Raw genomic sequence first — 25,847 nt, 5'->3', positions numbered from 1 at the left:
TCCCCATAATTTTGTAAACATCTATAAGGTCACCCCTCAGCCTCCGACGCTCCAGGGAAAACAGCCCCAGCCTGTTCAGCCTCTCCCTGTAGCTCAAATCCTCCAACCCTGGTAACATCCTTGTAAATCTTTTCTGAACCCTTTCAAGTTTCACAACATCTTTCCAATAGGAAGGAGACCAGAAATGCACGCAATATTCCAACAGTGGCCTAACCAATGTCCTGTACAGCCGCAACATGACCTCCCAACTCCTGTATGCAATACTCTGACCAATAAAGGAAAGCATACCAAACGCCTTCTTCACTATCTTACCTACCTGCGAGTCCTATTTCAAGAAGCTATGAACCTGCACTCCAAGGTCTCTTTGTTCAGCAACATTCCCTAGGACCTTACCATTAAGTGTATAAGTCCTGCTAAGATTTGCTTTCCCAAAATGCAGACCTCACATTTATCTGAATTAAACTCCATCTGCCACTTCTCAGCCCATTGGCCCATCTGGTCCAGATCCTGTTGTAATCTGAGGTAACCCTCTTCGCTGTATACTACACCTCCAATTTTGGTGTCATCTGCAAACTTACTAACTGTACCCCTTATGTTCACATCCAAATCATGTAAATGACAAAACAGAGGGCCCAGCACCGATCCTTGTGGCACTCCACTGGTCAAAGGCCTCCAGTCTGAAAAACAACCCTCCACCACCATCCTCTGTCTTCTACCTTTGAGCCATTTCTGTATCCAAATGGCTAGTTCTCCCTGTATTCCATGAGATCCAAGCTTGCTAATCAGTCTCCCATGGGGAACTTTGTCGAACACCTTACTGAAGTCCATATAGATCACATCTACTGCTCTGCCCTCAATCTTCTTTGTTACTTCTTCAAAAAACTCAATCAAGTTTGAGAGACATGATTTCCCATGCACAAAACCATGTTGACTATCCCTAATCAGTCCTTGCCTTTCCAAATACTTGTACATCCTGTCCCTCAGGATTCCCTCCAACAACTTGCCCACCACCAAGGTCAGGCTCACCAGTCTATAGTTCCCTGGCTTGTCTTTACCGCCCTTCTTAAACAGTGGCACCACGTTTGCCAACCTCCACTCTTCCGGCACCTCACCTGTGACTATCGATGATACAAATATCTCAGCAAGAGGCCCAGCAATCACTTCTCTAGCTTCCCACAGAGTTCTCGGGTACATCTGATCACGTCCTGGGGATTTATCCACTTTTAACTGTTTTCTGTGGCTTCACACAAAGGCTGCCTTGCTGACCTTTAAGGGGCCCTTTTCTCTCCCTAGAAGGGCCTGCTTCTATACTGTAGGGAATCTAATCTAATCTCAAAACATGGTTTCTTTCCTGCATTACAAGATTACTCAGTAAACAGTTAATCTATCTTTCATGGCTTTAATTGAAGGGGCAGTAGCAATAGTTTATAGTTTCATACACCTCCTCAAATGCAACATCCTCTCAGCGTTGCATTGAAATGTCACTGTGCAATTGTGTCTTGGAATGGGCTGTGAACCTTTAGACACAACAGTTTTTGGAAGGTTTTGAATGCACGAAACAGTGCTTAGAACTGAGTGGATGAGAATAGCAGACAGATACATTTTACTTCTGTAGCAATGTTAAGCATTGCACAGGTTCTCCTGTTCCGTGACACTTCAACTCAGAATTATTATACAAGTCAAATGTACCAGCATCACTGTCAATTCTATTTCCAATCCCACAATTCCACTGTCTTTCACTCAATGTCAGTTCTTCCATGCTCCTTCATCCTTGGCACTTGAACTCCTACCCTGCTTCTTTCTGGTCCAGTTTTTCCTTTTAAGGTGGCTGGCCAGGGACCAATTGCAGGTTGGTTTCAGAAACAGTACTCAGAACATCTAATTAAAATTCTGTTTAACATAGATGCAATATTTATTCTTCAAAGGCATCCATTCTACACTTGTGAAGACAAGCCTATTGAAAAACATGCGAATACAGCTCATAGATATTAATCTCTCGGCAATAATGAGGTAAACGAAAAGTTAAACATTAAATTGATGCCTACAATCACTACTTTTCTCTGTTGGTAGCTCTGCGCATGTCTGCATCTGCAGAGAGATTAAAATGATTTAGTCATTTGGAAAATTCAAATTTCACATTTGTTTTCTATGTGTTAATATCAATAGATATTGTACATCTTAACATTATGTCAAGTAATGTACTGCACAATTTGTGTATTAATTCTATAACTTTAATTATTATGTTTGTTACATTCATCACATAGCACTGGCAGTCTGCAGGATTATTCAAAGCAAGGGGTCAATATAATAAAGTAATTGTTTCAAAGAAATGGTTCATGCACCACATGAGCATATTCAATATTTTGGGATTTTTTAAAATACCAAATGTCACAATTTGGAAAATGCAATTGATCATCACAAAGACAAATGATATGCCCAACTGATTGGTGGCTTATGTTTATTCTCTTCAGTTAGACAAGACTTCTGGAATGTGTTTCAAGTGAGATTTAAATTAGTACGCAAAGATCAATCAGAAGAAAATCAAATGTAAAATTAGCCCTTTAATCATATAAATACTGAAAGAGTCAAATTATATTTCATTAGCAGGGATCATTTGCCAAGCTGAAAATTAGATTCAGATACATTTCTAATGAAAATGCGTTTGAGGATATGAAATACCAGCCTTGGCTAAGAACCAGATGCAAACCTCCTACTGTGAGCAGGTGTGAATTTTCACCAGTTTGTCAGTTGTGGTCTGAGAAAAGTGAAAGGCATAAAGAGACAACTGTCAGGCATGGCATTTTGAGTTGATGCTTAGTGTTCCCAAATGACTTCTCATTTATTGCTACTGACAGAAACTGTAGAGATATCAGCAATCACCTGCCTGAACACTCAGCTGTTTGCAAGTCTGAAACCTGGACAACTTAAAAACAAAATATTTTCCTTGAAATTATAATAACTCAATCTCTTTTCAGTACCAAGCACACATCTACTGATTCAGGTACAATTTAAACTGACAGTACATTACACAGTAAAGTTTAAACTTGAGTTAAAAACAATTAAGACGAGAAAATAATTTGAATTATCTTGATCTTTATTATGGAATAAATAAGAAATTGGTTGGTTCACAGGGTAAGCCCAAATTTTCAGCCTCAGATTTTACAAGACCAGGATGTACTTTTCACTGCAGGGAAGAAAGGTCACGGCAAGCTTTATTATCAAACCCTTCTCATAATGTCAAAATGCTCCTTTCTTATCGAAATCCACAGTGACGTCCAAAGCCCATGGAATAATAAACATAAAATTATTCTAAATGGACACACAGAATAATTTTAAGACCAGAACAAGAACATTCTGGCAACTGAACCTGCCTCACCATTCATTATCATAAGACCATAACTGCGGAAGCAGAAGTAAGCTATTCTGCAAAACCATTCAATGAGATCATGGCTGATGCTCAACTTCTGCCTTTTCTTCATAAACCTTGATTCCATTCCTAATTATAAATCTGTCCATCTCAGCCTAGAATATATTCCGTGACCATTTCTGTCTTAATATCAGAGTAAGGGATCTCACATTTATGTTTTCTAGTCCTAGAATCTCTCACAGTGTAAAATACTTTTCCACATCTACCAATAAGAATCTTATGTTTCAGTATGGTTGTATTTCAATCTTCTAAACTACAAAAAACACAGGCCTAACATACTGAACTTATCATAAGATAGTCAATCATATCAAGGATCAGCCTTGTGATCCACCTGACATGCACATCTTTGGACTGTGGGAGGAAACTGGAGCATCCGGAGGAAACCCATGCAGAGACACACAGACAATCAACCAAAGCTGGAATCAAACCTGGGTCCCTTGCACTGTGAGGCAGTGTTAACCATTGAGTCACTGTGCCACCCTAAATCTGCATGTTTTTGTCCACTTGCTGAACCTGTCCATATCCCTCTGCAGACTCAGTCATCCTTATCACCTGCCTTCCTGCCTATTGTATCATCCATAAACTTGGCAATCACACATTCACTTACCTCATCCAGGTCATTATTATATATCGTAGATAATTGTGGCCCAAGAACTGATCCTATGGCACTCTCTTAATTGCACTCTCTTATAATCCTGAGATGGGGCCTCTTATCAGTTAGCCAATTCATTACCTATGTTAACATATCATTTCCAACACAATTAGCTCTTATCTTATACAAACAAGGCTGATTGAACATTCCAATACCTTTAACTAACACCATCCTCAAAAGTTTTAAATTTTAAATGTACTAGCAATCAAAAGACTGAACTTCCCACAGCTCTCCAGGGCAAAACATTCCACCATCCCCTATGAGTAAAAAAAGCATTTTTCCTTTTTTATCTCTGTGCCAAATGGCATGCCCATTACTTTTAAATTGATCCCTTGGGCCTAGACTCCCAAGCAAGGGAATCATCTTACCTGTATCTACCCTGTCTATCCCTTAGGATTCAATGAGATCAACTTTCATTCTTTGACACTCTCGAGTATGTTGGCCCAGTTTGCCCAATCTCTCTTCGTTGGACAGTCTTGCCATTCTGGAAACAAAATTGTTGAACCTTCATTGCACTCCCTCTAGGGCAATAATATCTTTCCTGAGAGGAGGAGACTAGAATAGGAGCATAGAGCAGATGGATGCATGGCTGAGGAGCTGGTATATGGGAGAAGGATTCACATTTTTGGATCATTAGAATCTCTTTTGGGGTAGACGTGACCTGTACAAGAAGGATGGATTGCACTTAAATTGGAAGGGGACTAATATACTGGGAGGGAAGTTTGCTAGAACTGTTTGGAAGGATTTAAACTAGTAAAGGTGGCGGGTGGGGGGGGTGGCAGGGAGATAGTGAGGAAAGAGATCGATCTGAGACTGGTACAGTTGAGAACAGAAGTTAGTCAACAGTCAGGGCAGGCAGGGACAAGGTAGGACTAATAAATTGAACTGCATTTATTTCAAAGCAAGGAGCCTAACAGGGAAGGCAGATGAACTCAGGGCATGGTTAGGAACATGGGACTGGGATATCATAGCAATTACAGAAACATGGCTCAGGGATGGGCAGGACTGGCAGCTTAAATGTTCCAGAATACAAATGCTACAGGAAGGATAGAAAGGGAGGCAAGAGAGGAGGGAGGAGTGGCATTTTTGATAAGGGATTGCATTACACCTGTGCTGAGGGAGGATATTCCTGGAAATACATCCAGGGAAGTTATTTGGGTGGAACTGAGAAGAAAGAAAGGGATGATCACCTTATTGGGATTGCATTATAGACCCCCCAATAGTCAGAGGGAAATTGAGAAACAAACTTGTAAGGAGATCTCAGCTATCTGTAAGAATAATAGGATAGTTATGGTAGGGGATTTTAACTTTCCAAACATCAACTGGGACTGCCATAGTGTTAAAGGCTTAGATGGAGAGGAATTTCTTAAGTGTGTACAAGACAATTTTCTGATTCAGTATGTGGATGTACCTACTAGAGAAGGTGCAAACCTTGACCTTCTCTTCGGAAATAAGACAGGGCAGGTAACTGAGGTGTCAGTGGGGGAGCACTTTGGAGCCAGTGACCTTAATTCTATTTGTTTTAAAATAGTGATGGAAAAGGATAGACCAGATCTAAAAGTTGAAGTTCTAAATTGGAGAAAGGCCAATTTTGACAGTATTAGGCAAGAACTTTCGAAAGCTGATTGGAGGCAGATGTTCACAGGTAAAGGGATGGCTGGAAAACGGGAAGCCTTCAGAAATGAGATAACAAGAATCCAGAGAAAGTATATTCCTGTCAGAGAGAAAGGGAAGGCTGGTAGGTTTAGGGAATGCTGGATGACTTAAGAAATTGAGGGTTTGATTAAGAAAAAGAAGGAAGCAAATGTCAGGTACAGACAGGATAGATCGAGTGAATCCTTAGAAGAGTATAAAGAAAGTAGGAGTATACTTAAGAGGGAAATCAGGAGGGCAAAACGGGGATATGAGATAGCTTTGGCAAATAGAATTAAGGAGAATCCAAAGGGATTTTACAAAATATATTTAGGACAAAAGGGTAACAATGGAGAGGATAGGGCCCCTTAAAGATCAGCAAGGCAGCCTTTGCGTGGAGCTACAGAAAATGGTGGTGGGGGGAGGAAAGAGATACTAAATGAATATTTTGCATCAGTATTTTCTGTGGAAAAGGATATGGAATATATAGACTGTAGGGAAATAGATGGTGACACCTTGCAAAATGTCCAGATTACAGAGGAGGAAGTGCTGGATGTCTTGAAACGGCTAAAAATGGATAAATCCCCAGGACCTGATCTGTGGGAGGCTAGAGAAGTAATTGCTGGGCCTCTTGCTGAGATATTTGTATCATCGATAGTCACAGGTGAGGTGCCGGAAGAGTGGAGGTTGGCAAACGTGGTGCCACTGTTTAAGGAGGACGGTAAAGACAAGCCAGGGAACTATAGACTGGTGAGCCTGATCTCGGTGGTGGGCAAGTTGTTGGAGGGAATCCTGAGGGACAGGATGTACAAGTATTTAGAAAGGCAAGGACTGATTAGGGATAGTCAACATGGCTTTGTGCGTGGGAAATCATGTCTCACAAACTTGATTGAGTTTTTTGAATTAGTAACAAAGAAGATTGATGAGGGCAGAGCAGTAGATGTGATCTATATGGACTTCAATAAGGCGTTCGACAAGGTTCCCCATGAGAAACTGATCAGCAAGTTTAGATCTCATGGAATACAGAAAGAACTAGCCATTTGGATACAGAAGTGGCTCAAAGGTAGAAGACAGAGGATGGTGGTGGAGGGTTGTTTTTCAGACTGGAGGTCTGTGACCAGTGGAGTGCCACAAGGATCGGTGCTGGGCCCTCTATGTTTTGTCATTTACATAAATGATTTGGATGTGAGTATAAGGGGTACAGTTAGTAAGTTTGCAGATGACACCAAAATTGGAGGTGTAGTGGACAGCGAAGAGGGTTACCTCAGATTACACCAGGATCTGGACCAGATGGGCCAATGGGCTGAGAAGTGGCAGATAGAGTTTAATTCAGATAAATGCATTTTGGGAAAGCAAATCTTAGCAGGACTTATACACTTAATGGTAAGGTCCTAGGGAGTTAGGTGAGCAAAGAGACCCTGGAGTGCAGGTTCATAGCTCCTTGGAAGTGGAGACGCAGGTAGATAGGATAGTGAAGGTGGCGTTTGGTATGCTTTCCTTTGGTCAGAGGATTGAGTACAGGAGTTGGGAGATCATGTTGCGGTTGTACAGGACATTGGTTAGGCCACTATTGGAATATTGCGTGCAATTCTGGTCTCCTTCCTATCGGAAAGATGTTGTAAAAGTTGAAAGGGTTCAGAAAAGATTTACAAAGATGTTGCCAGGGTTGGAGGATTTGAGCTACAGGGAGAGGCTGAACAGGCTGGGGCTGTTTTCCCTGGAGCGTCGGAGGCTGAGGGGTGACCTAATAGAGGTTTACAAAATTATGAGGGACATGGATAGGATAAATAGACAAAGTCTTTTCTCTGGGATCAGGGAGTCCAGAATTAGAGGGCATAGGTTTAGGGTGAGAGGGGAAAGATATAAAAGAGCCCTAAGGGGGCAACTTTCTCATGCAGAGGGTGGTACGTGTATGGAATGAGCTGCCAGAGGATATGGTGGAGGCTGGTACAATTGCAACATTTAAGAGGCATTTGGATGGGTATATGAATAGGAAGGGTTTGGAGGGATATGGGCCGGGTGCTGGCAGGTGGGACTAGATTGGGTTGGGATATCTGGTCGGTGTGGACGGATTAGACCGAAGGATCTGTTTTCATGCTGTACATCTCTATGACTCTAGAACTGCACACAAAGGCATTCTAACCAAACTTCTCTATAAAACTGAAGACAGACTTCACTATGCCTGGTTATAGTTCAACAGGTGCTGTGAGATTTTTTTTTAACTTTGTCCACCCCAGTCCAACACTGGCTCCCCCAAATCTTCACTATGCCTGTACGTATATGATTTTGAAATAAGAGCTAATGTTCCACTAGCCTTCCTAATAGCTTGCTGGACCTACACGCTAGCCCTCAATTACTTATTGACCAAATCATCCAAGTCCATTTTGGTCATCTACTTTCTCCAACCTTTCACTATCTATGAAATATTCTGCACAACCATTCTTTCTATCAACGTTGATAACCTCACACTGTTCCGTGCTATACTGCATCTACCATGTTCTTTATCAATTACTAAACCTGTCCAAATCCTGAAAATATTTTATATCTTTCTCAGAATGGAGAGACCTGCTTAGCTTTGTATCATCTGCCATTTTGGAAACACAACAATTGGTTAGATTTACAGATATTTTCTCATCAACCTGATCACAGACATTATGACACATAAAAACTGAAAGAACTGCAGAATCTGTAAATCAGAAACAAAAATAGAAATTGCTGGAAAAGCTCAGTAACATTGGTGGAGAGAAATCAGAGTTAACATTTCGGGTCCAGTGACCCTTCCTCCAAACTATATCATTATTAATGCACTATATTATTATCAATGAACATTATTATTACATATCTTTGGAGCAAGTGGGACTTGAACTGAGGTGGCCTGGCTCAAGGGTAGGGACAATATCACTTTTGCTAAGATTCAAACTCAGGATTTTGAGTTTACTAGACAGGCGCTTTGACCCATTAAGTCACAATACCACACAGCTTGGTCCAAATCATTGACATATATTATTAACAGCTGGGGCTCATTACTGATCCTTGCAGTATCTCACTAGACACAATCTACCAATTCAAGAATGACCCATTTTCTGTCTGTTAATCCTTAATCCATGCCACTATATTACTTCATATGCCATATGCTATCATTTTATTAACCAACTATCTGTGAGGACCTTATCAAAAGCCTTCTGAAAGTCAATTGCACTACATCCATTGACATTCCTTTATTAATTTTATTAGAAACATCTCCAAAAGAACTCAAATAACTTTTTCAAAGACGATTTTCCATTCACAAATCTATGCTGACTGTGCACAATCTGATTTTTTTTTAATCCAAGTGTCCACTTATGACAATTTCCTTCTTGCTGATGCAAGGCTGACAAGTCTTTAAGTTCCCTGCTTCTTTTCCCACTCCCTCTTGCTTTTTCCCTAAATAGTAAGGGTGACATTTGCTAGTTTCCAATCTCCAGGATTTTTTTTGCCACAAACACAGATTCCTGGCACATTTGCAATTTTAGGAACCCCGTAACATTAAATGCAGTCGATAAAACTCTGCTGCCAGAATAATCTTACTTTTTGGAGTGAGCTAAAGCAAGCCAATCTTGCTGAGTTCCATATTTTGTATAGACAAGATGCTTCCAATGAGAGATGCAGTTGAGCTTTGCCCAAAATTTTCAAATTCAGAATAATTACCAAGTTCAGTAAATTAGATTTCCATTTGCCAGTATGGTGCTTCCCCTATCTATAAAAGCTACATTATGCAAAACCTGGTTGGTTACAAAATGAATACACAAAAGGTTTTGAGTTTGAAACACACCGAAGTACCACTGGACCTGGTTGACACTTAATAAGCCTGGCTATTGGATAAGATTCAAACATTTGAAATAGGAATCACAATCATTTAAGAGGTTTATTATCCAAGATGCAGTAAATCTGGTTTTTTTTGCTAAATAATCTTTGTCAAAACTGCAAGAACTGCAGATATTGTAAATCAGAAACAAAAACAGAAATTGCTCAAAAAGCTCATCAGATCCAACAGCATCTCTGGACAGAAATCAGAGTCAACGTTTCAGGTTAAGTCCTCGGAACAAAGGAAGTGGCACATGACCCGAAATGTTGTGTCTGATTTCTCTCCACAGATGCTGCCAGTCACACTGAGTTTTTCCAGCAATTTCTGTTTTTTGTTTGTAATACTTCCATCAGGATATTGTAAGGAAATTATTTAATTGCATCTGAACAATATAGGAAAAAAAGTATTGACATCTATTTCCATGGGAAAACAATCAAAAATGAGTCAATGCCAATGCAATAAATAATCTGATAAAAAGAGTTACTGCCAATATAACCCATTTGGTCTCCATTACAATTGAATTCTTAACATTGTTATTTATCCCTTCTGACAGTTTCCCATGGGGATTCAGTCGATCTATTGCCAGTTTCTGCCTTCACCGCAAATAAGCAGACTGCAGTGTCCAGAGTAAAATATTCTAATATACAGAAATAATTCTCAAACCCTGTAAGATACAGCCAATTAATATCAATGAGCGGCCTGTTATTTTTTAAAATCATTAAGTTTTGCACCAAGTTCAGTCACAGCTAGCCGTGTAGAGCATGTTTTGAAGTGCCTTATGAATTAAATTCATGCTTAATAGGACAGAAACTATCCTGTAGTTGTGAAATAATGGAAATAAGAATTATTTTGTTACTTTTCAACAGAACTTAAATTATTTAGAACACTTAGATAACATTCAAAGAACCCAGGAAATAGGAGTAGAAATAAGCCATTCAGTAAGATCATGGTTGACCTGAGCCTACCTCAATTTCGTTTTGTCGATAGTTAAAAAATCTGGATAATTCAGCAATGACTATTTTGAATGACTAGTCTCCACAACTCTCAGGCACACAATATCCCAAAGATTCAAACTCAGAAAAAAAATCCTCCTAATCTGTACATTTGGTGAGGCTCCCCTCAACGTGAAAATATGTCCCCTACCTCTAGATTTTCTCACAAAGGAAAATACTTTCACATCATCTACCTTGCCTAGCCGCCTCAGAATCTTTTAAGATTCAATTTAATCATGCCTCATTCTTCTAAACTCCAACGAGTATAGATCACATCTGTTAAGTAATCCTTCCTAAAATAACCACTTCATCCCAAGGAATTAGTCCAGTGAACTTTCTCTGAACTGTCCTTAATGCAAATACCTCCCTTTTTACATAAAGAGACTTAAACTGGTTTCACTAATGCCTGTCCAGTGGTAAGATGTCTTTAATACTCTATTTCCCATGCAATATGGTCAAAATTCAGTTTGTTGTCCTAATTACTTTTGTATCTGCATGCTAACATATTTTGTTTCGTGTAGGAGGACATCTGGATCCCTCTGTACAGCAACATTCAGAAGTATCTATTTAAATAACATTTAACTTTTCCATTATTTTTACTACAATGGATTGTATGACATTGTAATCCATCTGCCAAATTTTTGCCCACTCACTCAAACTATCAATATCTCTTTTCTATAACATATCATAATTTTAGTACATGTCACATTCTAACAGATTTGAAAACTGTGGGAAAAAAAGTTTTTGCAGTTAATCTAATGCATTACTCATTTTCAAGGGAATTGCAATTAATTTTGAGAACTCAATTTGAAATATGCTTTTCCCCACAGATGAGGTAATCCAGTAGAATTATCAACATCAGCAAAACGCCAAAATTTTACTTACAACTGCAGTCTACTCCTAATAATCACAGCTGTTTTTGTATTTAAAACAAATCAATGGTGTAGTAATATGAATTAAACAACATAATACAGGAGACTAGAAATTGATTGTTAACAATTAAGTTGCCAGATCATTTGAATAAATGACTTATAATTTGGAATGGTATACTGCAACAACAATGACAGGCCTGCATTGAAATAGTCTGAAACCAAACTGAATGGTTGCCACATATAATGAACAAAATTCAGCTGGTCTAAATCTTGCAATATAAGGCCTCTCCTACGTTGGCAGTAGTCTCATTGTCACTAAGCCAGAAAGTAGTACACTGATTAGCTTGTGATATCACATCACAAATAATAATTAGCTACAACCACATGGAAATACCATGGCACAACATATGTATACCCTTCAGGCATCACTTTCTCCCAATTATTCTGAATAAGTTACTAATGCCAGCTGACAACCTCAAGTTAAAGGACTTCTGAAAAAACCTGGGGGAAAAAAATAATTTTGTGTACGTCATACCATTGGATTTACACTGATGGAAGCCTGTCGGCAAATTTGCCTGCCCATCAGGGAATACTATTTAGTGGGAACTGAAGAAGAAAATTCAAGTACAGTGAGCTAACATAACCAAAACCTCATTAGATTATATAAACTTCTAGATATACTGAATGTGTATAATGGAAAAAATAGTTTAGGTAGGTGGGGGTAGGAAAGGGAGAGGAGAGGGAGCAAGAGAGGGAGCACACTGTGGGGCATAACATGTCCCACATTTTATAAATCAGTAGACAAACTCTTAAAAATTAAGAGTTTTGTTATAAGTATTATGAGTTAATATATTTGCAAACTCAAACCAACATCAACTAGTAAACTGTATTAAGGAGTTATATTAACTTTGAAAAACATTAATAGTATCTAGATGAAATATAAAAAGGCCAATTTCTTTTTGAATGATACTCAATCTGCCCTTACAGGTGCTGGGCCACAAATTGCATTGATAGCAGAACCATGCAAAGACTAAAACATGCATTTACCACTCTGCTTTTTGAGAGAGAGAGAAAAACCAGGGAATTACAGATCAGTTAGCCTAACATATATAGGGGGTGAATTGTTGGAGTCTGTAATTAAGAACCACCTTGAAAATTTTCAATTAGTCAAGGACAGCCAGTATGGGTTCATGACAGGTAGGTCATACCTGACAAACTCGACTGATTTTATTTTTGAAGAGTTCACAAAGGTGACAGGAGAATGTCTACGGGCATCAATTACATGGATTTCCAGAAGGCAATTGATAAAGTTTCACATAAGAGACTGTTAACGAAGGTAGAAACCCACAGATATGAAGGCAAATTACTGATATGGATGAGAATCTGGTTGAATGGCTGTGGCAGAAAGTGGGGATAATGGGTAGGCACTCAAATTAGTAGGATGTGACCAGTGGTGCCCTACAAGAATCTGTGTTAGGGCATCAGTTATTCACATTATTTATTAATGATCTGGATAATAGCAGAGAAAGCCATATATCCAAATTTGCTGATGATAGTAAGTTAGGTGACACTGAAGACAGTGTAGATGGTTGCATAAAATTACAAAGGGATATTGATGAGTGGAGCGCGATCAGCAGCATTATTGGATGCTCAGATGAGTGAAAGGCACAATCCTTACTTTAAGACATTTATGTTTCGCTTTGATATCATATCAAATTCAGTTCATATTTTCATTTGCATTTTTTTATTTCACTGAATTGTTTTATTACTTTTTATAGTTTTCCCAGCCCAGGAAATTTTCAGTTCTCATTAAGTTTGTGCAAGCCATTTATTTTAATTTGATTTGGCTCATCTGCCAGCCACAGGTGCTTAACTGCACAAATGATGTTTTTCTTTTCCACGATATAGGACAAATTGTGGGACTGTTATGACTTTGTGGAATAGTGTACCACAGATGACAAGTCGACACAGTAAGCCAAATCTCAATTTGGAGTCTTAACAGACCCTTTGGTCTAAATCGTCTGTGCTGAACAGACACCCCAATCTGACCTAGTCCTATTTGTCAGCAATGGCCCACATCCCTCTAAACCTTTCCGACTCATATACCTATCCAGATGCCTTTTAAATGTTGTAATTTTACCAGCCTCCACAACTTCCTCAGGCAGCTCATTCCATATATGCATCATCCTCTGCATGAAAACGTTACACTTCAGGTCCTTTCTAAATCTTTCCCCACTTACATTAAACCTGTGTCCTCTGGTTTTGGACTCCCCGATCCTTAGAAAGTCAACTTCTATTCAAACATTGTAGTGGAGTATATAAATATTGATTATATTAACAACAAAAACTTCCTAAACCTAATTTTACTCTGTTATAACTGGTTGGGGATTCAAAATCGAGATCAATTTAATGAGCCATGTCCTAAATCACTACAATAGAACTGTGAATTTATATTATTGAAGGTGCAATGGAATGGTACACTTATCCTTGATAGATAACAATGACTTATTTATGGAAAATATTTTACAGGGTAACATATTATGCCAAAAGGATTGCTTCCTTTGGGGAAAAACTAGGTTTGTATTATCACCGTAGAAAATCTGGCTATTCTTTATGTAATATTGTCATCTCAATGCTCTTTATAATATTGTGCATAAGAACAATCTTTAGCTTACATAAATGAACTCTGAGCAGTATTATGAATTAAAAGCAGAAGTAACTATTTAAGTAGTAAATTTCTATATCATAAAAAATCAAATCATCAGCTCCTCAGATAAAGAGCCACCTATACTATCCAATTTGAACATTTCATGGAAAAACGGAGCCTCTCTGTTGCAGTAAAAATGCTACTGTGACAAGTTTTCTTTTAAGTATATGAACTGTAGATGATAGAATGAAGTAATCAATTCAATTGCATTTAATGCAACGCAAAGACTCAATCTTAACCATTTTAAAATATCATGCAAATAAATGGTGCATCATATATTAATATGTAAAATCGATTTGATTTTCGAATATTCCCAATTTAAATAGCAATTTACATTACTATTTCTTGATTCAAGTGAGATAAATCATTACTTTCACATTTCCTGTGGATCCTTGTATTTGGACAATCATGCAGGAAAGTACAATATCAAGATGATAATCCTTGTCTATTTAAAGCTAGTCCATTTCCTGACCAGAGTGAGCAATAAAGGGCTCTTGGTATTTCACTACTGCAAAAATATATTTGAATGCACACTTCCACCACTTTTTACCTATTACTAAAGTGCTCCAACAAAGGCTAAACCCATAGCGTCACTTCACCAGGTACACAATATTTGGACTGAATACCCACTATTTGCTCTCTAAAATTTCTGTACTCCTTCAAATTGACAATAATGATTTATCAGAATATTCTCGACAAAAATGTAAACCTATCTTTAACAAACCCATGAGGCTGAAATTCACCTTACATGGAAGCATTCTCAATTTTCTACATAGATGCCAGACTTTTCTGCTCATCTCAATGAAAAGTAAAACCATGTGAGTGTTAAAAGCATGGACAATCGCTTAATGTTGCCCCCAGTCCATAATGTATTACAGACAGATTTTACAGCTACTTGATCCCATGCTCTAGGTTTAATTTTATTTAATGCATTCAATCATAAGACCTCTCTCTGTCCAATAATTTGAGGAAAAGAAAGACAAAATGCACTGGTAGTTGCCAAGGATTGATGAAGTTAAATACCTAGTGTTCAAATCTCCAAAATAGTGGCCAAAAATCCACAAAACTATAATCAGATGGAGTGAGAGTCCTGCATAAAAACAACAGTTACTTAAAGGAAAACAACTCCAACTCTGCATAACGTAACATCTGTGACTACTCAGATGAAAATATACTTTGATTATCTTTGTGACAGAACACTGGAGGGGCATCTGAACCCACATTAAATAAACATTGCTTATTTCAAGAGGTTATGGCTTCTGGCCAGTTCAATTTGACCAATTTTGCACTTTACACTCAATGACATGTATCATTGCAAATGTAAGGTTCATCAAGGTCTGCATCTTCTTTTAACTTGGAATCAAGATGCTGTAATTTTATATATTGTTTTAATGAAGTCATGCAACCTTTTGACTGTTTTGCACAAGGCACCACACTTTACAATTGAATTATCAATTTGGCAGCAGAAATAATCACCAACCATAATCAAGTTATTGTTCCCAGATGTCATTAGAATTTGACAAAATCGAATATAAAAGAACAAGTGGGTTTTTTAAAAATACCGTATTAGTTATAACCTTGCCAAACTAAACAGACCTAAACAAGATTCAAAACTTGAAAACGTCAAATATTCTGCAAAGCACAAATATGCAAATACTAGGAATGATTTAAATACCTCTTCTGCAAAATTATCAATGCATCTAGAACTGGACAGAGTTCAGCAGAAAAATCACAGTGGAAGGAAATTAACTAGTGAAATGCTTTTGCTTTACCATGTCCAATATGGTCCTTGTTTACACCAAACCTAAACGCAAAGTGACTAGTGGCATTACAGAGAGGTGGAGTTCATACAAACTAAAGTAACTCTGGCTAAAATTTAAATTCAGTTATTAACTATACAACATCAACAGACAGGAGTCTGCCTGCTATACTGACCACTGTAATAAATCACTCAAAACTTTCACCATTTGTAAACTTCACCTGACAATCTTAACGAAGCACTGTCTTCCGTCTTCTAAACAAAGACAGCTGCAGATAGATAGTTTAATTACAATACTCACCATTCTTCCTCTCGTTCAAAGGTGGAAGGTGTGGATTTGTCTGTAGTGTCAGCTCTTGGAATTCATGGGCAACCATTTCACTTCGAGGGCTTGGGGTTATTAGGCTCTGCAACATTGAATCTTCCAATTCAGAAACTTGTATATGATCCATCACATTCAATAAGATGGTAGGAGCTGCCTGCTGTTCCATATTGACTTGCGCACAGATAATGCTGAGAGGGTAACAGAAATTGACACGTTATTTCTCAGACTAAATATTGTCAATTTTAAAGAAACAATCAGCCGGACAAAGTTTAAAGCTTTTATGTCATGTCAAAATTCTTGTTTATCATATAGATAAATCCTTAGACTTGATTTCTTTTTTATATACTTTTATGAATACTATCACTTAAATTTGACTTTTTAAGAAGTCTATTCTTTTCCATCTAATGATTATTTTCTCACAAAAGAACAATCTGTGCTGTTGACACAAGTCTCAGGTTTTATCCTTTGTGGCTCAAACTAGACTCCATAACAATTCAACATTGACACTGGAAATGCAGTAAGTAAATATAAAGGAAGAAAGGTGGGTTGAAAGAACTTGCATTTCTATAACACCCATCAAATCCTCAGGATACACAAACGTGATCAATGAATGAATTGGGGAAAATTCAGGAACTGGCTAAATAACCAGCAGCTCACATTTGGATTGACCCAGCTTGATCAGCATGCAGAAATCACAATATATGACAAAATGTGCTGTCTCATACAATGAATACAAAAACATAGGCTCAATGCAAATTGCCAAGAAATCAATTTTATAATTAAACTGGCTTTCATAAGTCAAGTTGAAACTAGTTGGCATCTTATTTAAGTTTATTATTCCATGTAAAGTGGAATATTAATGAAACTCTTAAAAGTCAGGCAATGGCAGTGGTGATGAAGGGGGTGGAGGGAAGAGAGAGAAATGGTCGGGGGAAAAATTGAAAAAAAAAGCACAAATAGAGTTTAAAACTATTCATGAGATCCTTACTTCAGAATTAGAATTAGAATCCCGACAGTGTGGAAACAGCCCCTTGGCCCAACAAGTCCACACCAATCTTCTGAGGAGTACCCCACTCAGACTCATTCCCCCACTCTATATTTACCCTTGACTAATGCACCAAACCTACACAACCCTGAACACTACGGGCAATTTAGCATGGTCAATTCACCTAATCTACACATCTTTGGATTGTGAGGGGAAACTGGAGTACCTGGGGGAAATCCACGCAGACACGAGAAGAATGTGCAAACTCCAGACAGTCGGCCGAGGTCCCTGGCACTGTGAGGCAGCAGTGCTAACCACTGAACTACCATGCTGCCCCAAACACATTATATTTATTCTCATCTCACTGGGTACAATGGTTTGAAGCACTGACACATGCAATACTGTAATGAACAGAATTCAAGCTAAGTTACCATTTGTCCCGAACAGTTCAGCTAATAAAAGCCCATATGAAGTGATTTATGCGACTACAGTCCCCATCACCAGTACAGCAAGCACATTTATGTCTATTAGAATGAATCTTAGCCAAAAAATGTAAGTCCAAGCTATGTTGAGCCTTTTGAAGGGTTGTTTGTTGCAAGGATTGGCAAGTTCTCTCATCTTACCTTAACAAATCAGCTCTTCATTAAAACCTACCTCATCCCTCTGGCATTCATCATGTTCAATTTCTGCCGCATCTTAAAACACACTATTCTCAGATCAACCCACAACTCAATAGACATCCATGACCTAGGATTCTGCTCCCCACTCTTCACTCCTCAACTGCCTGATGCACTGTAATTAGTAAGGACAGGTGACCAAGTCTCCTCCACAATAATACATAATACCAGTACACAGTAAGACTGAATACGTAGTCTCTTGCTATACTCTCTTTACATTCATGACTGTGAGATCAAATTCAGCTCTAACCCGGTTTACAAATTTGCAGATCTCAAACCTGCACACCCAGCATTTGTGCCATCTTCGAAAAAGTTGCTGTGCACCAGTTCAAGCAGACAACTCAGTGGGAACTGGTTGAGTAACTGCATTAATTGGTACGGAAAGGCTGGGATACTCAAAGATGCAGGGAGGTCCAAAGTGAGCAAGTGAGCAAGCACGTGAGTAGCTGAAAGCTGGTCAAATCCATAAGCCAGTGTCTCCGATCAAAGTGTGCCCAGTGCAGCCTTTCGATGTCAGTTGCCAGTGTGCCCTGTAAGGCAAATCTGTGCTTTTAGAGAACATGTCAGTGTATTGTGAGGGATTGCAGGATGTTAGATAACAATATTTGTGCTGAAAAACTGGGTCTAGTTGGTGCCTGTGGATCATGCTTTAGGCTCTGGATTTTGTCACAGTAAGCAGAGAGGTGTGTGCTTTTGTTTCCACGCTGAGTCTTCCCAACTTGTTTGGGAGCTGCATATTAATAGATAGTGCGCCATCAACAAGACATTTAACAAGCAATATACCATCTTAATTGGCAACTTGCCACACTGCTCATGAAAAACAAAAATGCACGAGTTGTTCCCAATATTGAGATGGAACTTGCCCAACTTTATATCCGATTCTGCCAGATATCATAGACCACGTTGCTCAGACCCCTAAAATTTCTACCCAATCTGATTAGTTCTCTAGAAAAAGCACACAGTAAAAGCAGAAAGTCTCAGATTTTTAAAAAATGTGAATAGTACCGTCTAATTATACTAACTTTCTCTCTAATTTATTATAATTTTATATCAAGACATTTTTTAAAAAAACACTGAATAGGTCATCATTATTTTAGGTGGCATGGTGGCTCAGTGGTTAGCACTGCTGCCTCACAGCACAGGAACCTGGGTTTAATTTCACTCTCAGTTGACAGTGTGTGGAACTTGCAAACTCTCCCCATGTCCTGTGGGTTTCCTCTGGATGCTCCAATCTCTCTCCTTTCCCCCCTCCCCCCACCCACCCCCACTCCCCCCCTCCCAAGCCCACAGATGCGCAGATTAGATAGACTGGTCATGCTAAATTTCCCACTGTCTAGGGATGAGCGGCTCGGTGGATTAACAATGGGAAGTTTAGGATTATTTGACCGGGGAGAATGTGGGTCTGGGCGGGATAGCCTGTTCCACACTGTAGGGAATCAATGATTTTGGCATTGAAAGTTTTGTGCAGTTGCTCCATAATAATGTGACTAAGTTGTCTGTTAATTCTGGCTGAGGGAACAATCAGAAGTTAATTCCAAACCCCAATCCTGAGACTCGAAAACCAAATCTAGATCGACACTTAGGTGCTGTACTGAAAGAATTGTTGTACTGTCAGAGCTACTGCCCTTCAGATAGGAATTCAAACCTGCCTTCTAAAGAATTGCGAGACATTTTTTCAAGAAGAGTAGGGAACTCTCCCGTGTATCGTCAATGTTTATCATTCAAACACCACTCTAGAAAGCAGCTGTTGTTCATTTATCACATGGTTACTATGGGACTGGGCTGCCATGTGATCCTACTTTATGACTACAGTTCAAAGGTACTGTACAGTTCAATGGTTGCAAAGTTATCCAGTCAACATAAATAGACAGGTATGGATTAAATCAATCCGGAGACACAGATTACTTACTTGTACGGACAAAAACAAAATCTAACATATGCTTTTCATGAAAAGAAATATGAGAGACTATGTGTAGGATAATCAGTGAATCAGCCCAGCAGTTTCATCATATCCGATATTCAATTAATCTGAACAAAAATGACCCAGGTCTCTACATAAGCACCCTGGCAGTAAATTAGCAACCAGAAAATATATATGTATAAGTTCTGTATTGCGCTTAGGGCAATTTCTGAAGTCTCACTTTCAGAAAAGAAGCAACTCTATTCCAGGTAAAGCACATAAAGATAATCAGGATGGCAGTATTCCCAAAAGGCAATGGTTTGATTTGCTCAAGAGTGAAATTTACACAATGGGTTCACAGATCAAATGACATTAGTGTTAATATGCTGACTGTAAGCAATGTGATTTAATCATTATAAATCTGTGAGACATAAAAGCAGAGACTGCTGATAAAACATGTGAGAATCTCTACGCATGGAAGCAGGCGATTCGGCTCATCGAGTCCACACCGAGCAATCCGAGTGTACCCCACCCAGACCCACTCTGTCCCTGTAACTCTGCATTTCCCATGCACAGCCCTGGGTACAATGGGCAATTTAGCATAGCCAATTCATCTAACCTACACATCTCTAGACTGTGGGAAGAAACCGGAGCACTCAGAGGAAACCCACCTAGACAAAACCCACCCAGAATGGGGAGAATGAACAAATTCCACACAAAACATCACCCAAGGCTGGAATGAAGTATAGATCCCTGGCACTGTGAGGCAGCAGTGTTAACGACTGAGCTACCACACCACCCACAGTTAATTCTGATCGAGATTTCTTGCCAAGCTGGTCCAAAACCAGAAATAACAACTGTTACAAGAGCTTCAGTAAATGCAATAAAACAATGGTTCCAAAGATTTTTTTTTTGGTGAACATCTTCTCAAACAGATTCATAATTAGGTATCTGCAGCCCAATTATAATACTGCATAATATTCATAATTTAAAAGTGCTGCACATAAACAGTAGTTTAATAATGCCTTTAAGAAAACAAGCATTTACCCAGAGAAAATAATGAGGTGAGTATACCTGTTTCATTACAAAGACTGTCTATCCTTGGCAGGAATCTGTAATAGAGGAGCACCAGGAATATAGAGCTTAGTGAAAACATTAAGGGAGTAATGGGAAATTGGGAATACTACAAAGCCAGAGCAAAGAGAGACAGTAGAGCACAGTGAAAAGAGGTGCCCAATTAAGAGCAGAACTCAAAGTATGAGACTGTTAATTTAGATCAAAGCCAAATCAGAGACACAGATACCAAGACTAATTTCTTTGTGGATAGAGTTTATGAACGACTCAGTCTTACTGCTCCTTTCCATCCACAACATCTATTGATTAAAGAACCCTAAATACATGCTTATTTGCTTATTAACAGAGAAAAGCTTGGGTATAGCATCTACACAGGGTGGCAGAGCACACCATCAGCTGATGCATATATTTTCTCTAGATCATTACTACCCATCTGTACAACCGGGTAATCATTACTGACCCTTGGAAGGTCTCAACCTTAACTTGGGTTCTGGATGAGAGGAGCTCAGGAGTGCCAACGACATTTTTCAGAGCTCTCAGACAGACAGCAAGGTAGGAAAGATTCTATTAGATTTGACTCTGAGGAATGGCTGGTGAATGAATGTAATACCATTATGGAATATTTCATTATGCTCCTAATGTAAACAATACACCCCATAGTACTGAACCATGCAACTCTTCAGGCAAGTAGTCAACAATACTTAACCAAAGTAAAAAAGCTTACTGACTGAATTTTCTGAAATAGCTGGTAGGTTTAAAAGTTATCTGCAGAGTCTTTGTAACTGGCAACAGCGGTAATGACCACTGGTTATAACATCACATACTGTACGTATACGATTGTCTGTGATTAGCATGAATCGTGTTATAGTGGGGACTGGAGTAGCAAATGTTCTCAATCAAATCTATATTTCAATTCTATAATGCCTTCATTATTTTCAAGGAGCATTAAAGAAAATAAATCTGTCAGTGAACAAGCAAGTTTTATTAGTGGTTGCTAAGCAGCATATTTTGGTCGTGAAGTGTTCAGGGATAGAAACCAGTGGTTATAACAAAAGTGCAATACTGTGGAATTAGACTTTGAAAAGGGCAAGGAGATATGTGGATGCACTCGGGTGCTGTGGGGTGTGCGAGCATGGGTGTGTGCTTGGGGTGCGTGTTTGGGGTGCATGTGCATGAGTAGGAAGTTGTGGAGAAACATGCAGTGATGTTTGTGCACATGTGGATCAATGGCAGTGTCTGTACAGGTGTGTCCATATGTGGGGTTGCACACACAAGGCTAGTGTAAGGTTGTGCAGATTAGCATTAGTAGCTTGTGGAGATCTACCCATACATGTATGGTGCAACCCTGAGATTTTGATTTGCAATTGTGTGCATAAGTAAGGATTGCACAAACTTGATTAAATTCCCAAACAAGAACTGTAAAATCACTTCAATGACAGCTTCTCACACAACGGCACTGGGTCTATCCTGCACATGCACAGAAATGTCACGCCTCATCACTTACAAACTCAAAAAGAAATACCTTGCATGCGCACAACATCCTTCATGACCTCAGGACACCCTAAAATGTCTTAATGCCAATGAAATATTCATGAAATGCAGGCACTGTTGTAATGTAGGAAGCATAGCAGACAATTATGCAAGCAAGGTTTCACAAATAGCAGTGAGAGACCAGTCAGTCAACCTGTTTTGGTTGCGGTAGTTGAGGATACACTTTTGTCAGAATATTGGGAAAACATCCCAACTCTTCCAAAAATGTGCTCCTTCACACATAGTCCTGGTTTAAAAGTTCAACCAAAACATGTACTCCCAACAGGATAGCTCTCTCTCAGTGCGACACTAGTGCGCCAATCTAGATTTAGAAGTTAAAATGTCAGGAACATAACTCAAGTCCTTGATCTTCTAAACAAGAAGCATGTGTTATCAAGTAAGCCACAGTTGAAATGTGAATATAAACTTTCTAGGGTTCTAGGAAAACAGAGATGCCTAGGAAATATCTCTCCCAATAGCTTTGGTACTGCTTGAGGAATAAACAAGTTACAGTTTAACACAGAAAATAACGACCATGGCTTCAACAAACAAAGCATCCAGACTGTTCAATTCAATTATTCTTGTCCGAGAGGTCAAGAGTTGAGCACACTGGGGATAATAAAGTGACGCTAATACATCAGGAATTGCTTGGTGTTAACTGGAACAACATAGTCAAGCCTACGATCAATGGACGTTGCCATTAGTGATTCAAGTGAAAAGTATTTCACTGTCAAATATCAGTAATTGTTTCTAAAACTGAGCAAAAAGCAAAATAAAAAAAAATTAGAAGAAGTTATTCAAGCTTATCTTTCATTTAATTGTTGTTTCAGAAGTACAAAACTGACCAGTACCTTCAATGCACTATACAAAATGGACAATTGAAGCATTTCCAACTTTTTTCATTCCTTTTAGTTAGGGAGGAAACAGTTCAGAAAACCTTCTCGTTCCAGCTTTTGGAATCTTGCCATGTTGCCTACCAAACTTGGAAAGTAGTCTACTTATTTGACGTCAATAAAAGTTCATTGAGTGCTTTCATAGGTTGCAGTTATTTTACAGAAATAACTCTATACAGTTTGAGAGACTGCTGGTCTGGAACAGTATAGAAGTGCTGCAACCACTTTAAAATACAAGAGAAGATCTCCAGTTGCTCAATAGGTAGACATTGTATTAGCCCTTTGACACCACGGACCAAAACCCAAACCTGACATTTCCTGAGTTACCTTCTTAACTAAGGCAGCAGCTGGGAGACTAAGAGTGGTCTCAGTGGCTCTGTGTTGGAAAATAAGGAAAACTGCCTCTGACTGCTTGTGATATGCTCCATGGCTGAGCAGTTTCACAACACATATCTGGACCCAGGTGCGAGAAAGGTCATTTGGGCCACTGTTACATGTAGAAGAAAACCCAGGTAAATGCCAGCTTCATCTGCAGAGGGAAGAAATTTGAGAAATAAAAAACGTGCAAGGCATTTCATGGTATCTAATTGACAAAGAGCAACATGCACTGCTACAGAGTTGGCCCAATTTTCTCGAATAACCCTATTGCCACGTGAATGAAAATGCTGTTAAAATAGAAGTATGCAGCACAATTGTAAGTGAAAATTACAGAAATGGCTGGTTTGTTGCAAGCGTAGTGAAATTAAAATCAAAGCAATTCTGAACACAAATTCATATAGTGCCATTCTGCCACCAGAAATGCAACCAGCAGTCTTTTCCCTGTTATTGCCCCAAATCTCAAAATTGGGCTCATTTATGTGGGTACTAAGACAATTTCAAACATCAATCCATTACAGCAAATGCTAACCAGGAAGATTGTCCAGGTCTTCTTCATTGTGGAGGATTCCAATCCAGCTTCTTTTTTTAAATTTTTAATTTGAAAGTTCTGCTTTCCTAATAGCAAGATCGCTCAACCTGCAATCAATCACCTTTAGCAAAACACCTTTTAAACTATTTTGGCCCCATTCCCACCAGAATCTGATCCAGGTACAAAAATACTTAAACTTCCAAATGAACCTTTTGCTGGCAGAACTGGCATGATTCCTAAGTGCTGGCATCATCCCACCAGCCCTGCCTCTTCAGTGTTGCATACATGGCGTTGGTGAGCATGGAAAGGATCTGTTCCCACTCCTTGAATCATTTTCGGATATAGAAAAGAGGCATATGGATTCAGCAGAACTAAACGTCTGACAAAGTCACTTTTGTTAGCTTTTAATCACATCCATTTCTGCAAATGAAAGAAAAACCAAAGAAACAGTGTACAATTACTATAGTCCTTTACTTAACTAACCACTGCACTGCTACTTTTAAATTAGTCTGTTTCTCCTTCCAACTCCAAGTTAATCTCATACTAATTATTACACAGTTAACTTCTATGTACCTCAGTGACAGGCTAAAATCCCTCAAAACAACCCTGGAGTACTAAATTACATATATCAAAAGCACAAGGGAACAAGCGGTTTCGTTGCGACCAAAAAAATGGATCTGCAGCCTACAGGTCAACTCTCCAGTCTCCGAGCTTTTTCTCTTCAAAATATCATTTCCAGACAACATTGTTCTTGAACAGCCATGACCTAAGAGGCATGCAAGATATTCACAATCAGTTCACAGGTCAATTACTAAAAACAAGAATTCTCTCTTGAAACATGCCTCATCAAGCTGGGTTTTCCTGACCACTGCCCCATAGAATTATGTCCTTTTATCCTTGCCTAGGGTCAAGGATGATGTTCACGTTATCATAAACCCTTTGTATTGCAGGTTATAGCATGCATAAAGCCACTAATCTTCCACTCAAAAAAGCTTCAATATCACCTCTGGCAGTTGTTGCTTTCAACTTCTCTTAGACAGGTTAATAATCATGCCAATGTAAATCTAATATATACAAATCCACACAGAATGTGATTGTAATGAACGCTTTAATCCTCATGATTTGGAGATGCTGGTGTTGAACTGGGGTGTACAAAGTTAAAAATCACAACACCAGGTTATAGTCCAACAGGTTTAATTGGAAGCATAGCTTTCGGAGCGCCAGTCCTTCATCAGGTGGACAACCACCTGATGAAGGAGCGTTGCTCCGAAAGCTAGTGCTTCCAATTAAACCTGTTGAACGATAACCTGGTGTTTGGATATTTTTAGCTTTAATCCTCAGAATGGAGCAGAAAGCATTTGCTGCTAATTGGTGAAAGGTTTAAGAACACTGATATGGAGAGGGATCTGAATGCCCTGTTGCATGAGTTGCAGACGGTTCGTATGCAGGTACAGCAAGTCATCAGAAAAACTAATAGAATATTATGTTTATTGCAAAGGGAATTGAATGCAATAGTAGGAGGATTGTGTGTCAGTCATACATAGCATTTGTAAGACTACATCTGGAGTACTGTGTACAGTGCTGGTTACAAAGAGATGTAAATGCATTGGGCAGTTCAGAGAAAGTTTTCTCAACCAATATCCGCAGTGAGCAGATTGCCTCATGAGAAAA

General features: G+C 38.9%; 1 protein-coding gene across 4 annotated transcripts in view; it reads right to left on the bottom strand.

The window, feature by feature from the left end:
• The window catches only part of mrtfba (myocardin related transcription factor Ba), a 240,664-nt gene that overhangs the window by 110,015 nt on the left and 104,802 nt on the right, over positions 1-25,847 (bottom strand). For all 4 annotated transcript variants that reach the window (XM_060840446.1, XM_060840449.1, XM_060840447.1 and 1 more), the window contains one exon: positions 16,187-16,398. In XM_060840446.1, the coding sequence (XP_060696429.1) occupies positions 16,187-16,376 (190 nt within the window). In that variant the 5' untranslated portion in view covers positions 16,377-16,398. The remainder of the gene's footprint in view (positions 1-16,186; positions 16,399-25,847) is intronic.

Source organism: Hemiscyllium ocellatum, chromosome 20 (assembly GCF_020745735.1).
Source record: "Hemiscyllium ocellatum isolate sHemOce1 chromosome 20, sHemOce1.pat.X.cur, whole genome shotgun sequence".
In the NCBI taxonomy this organism is placed as follows: domain Eukaryota; kingdom Metazoa; phylum Chordata; class Chondrichthyes; order Orectolobiformes; family Hemiscylliidae; genus Hemiscyllium; species Hemiscyllium ocellatum.
The sequence above is the reverse complement of the archived record's forward strand: the minus strand, read 5'-3'. Positions and strand labels throughout refer to the sequence as shown.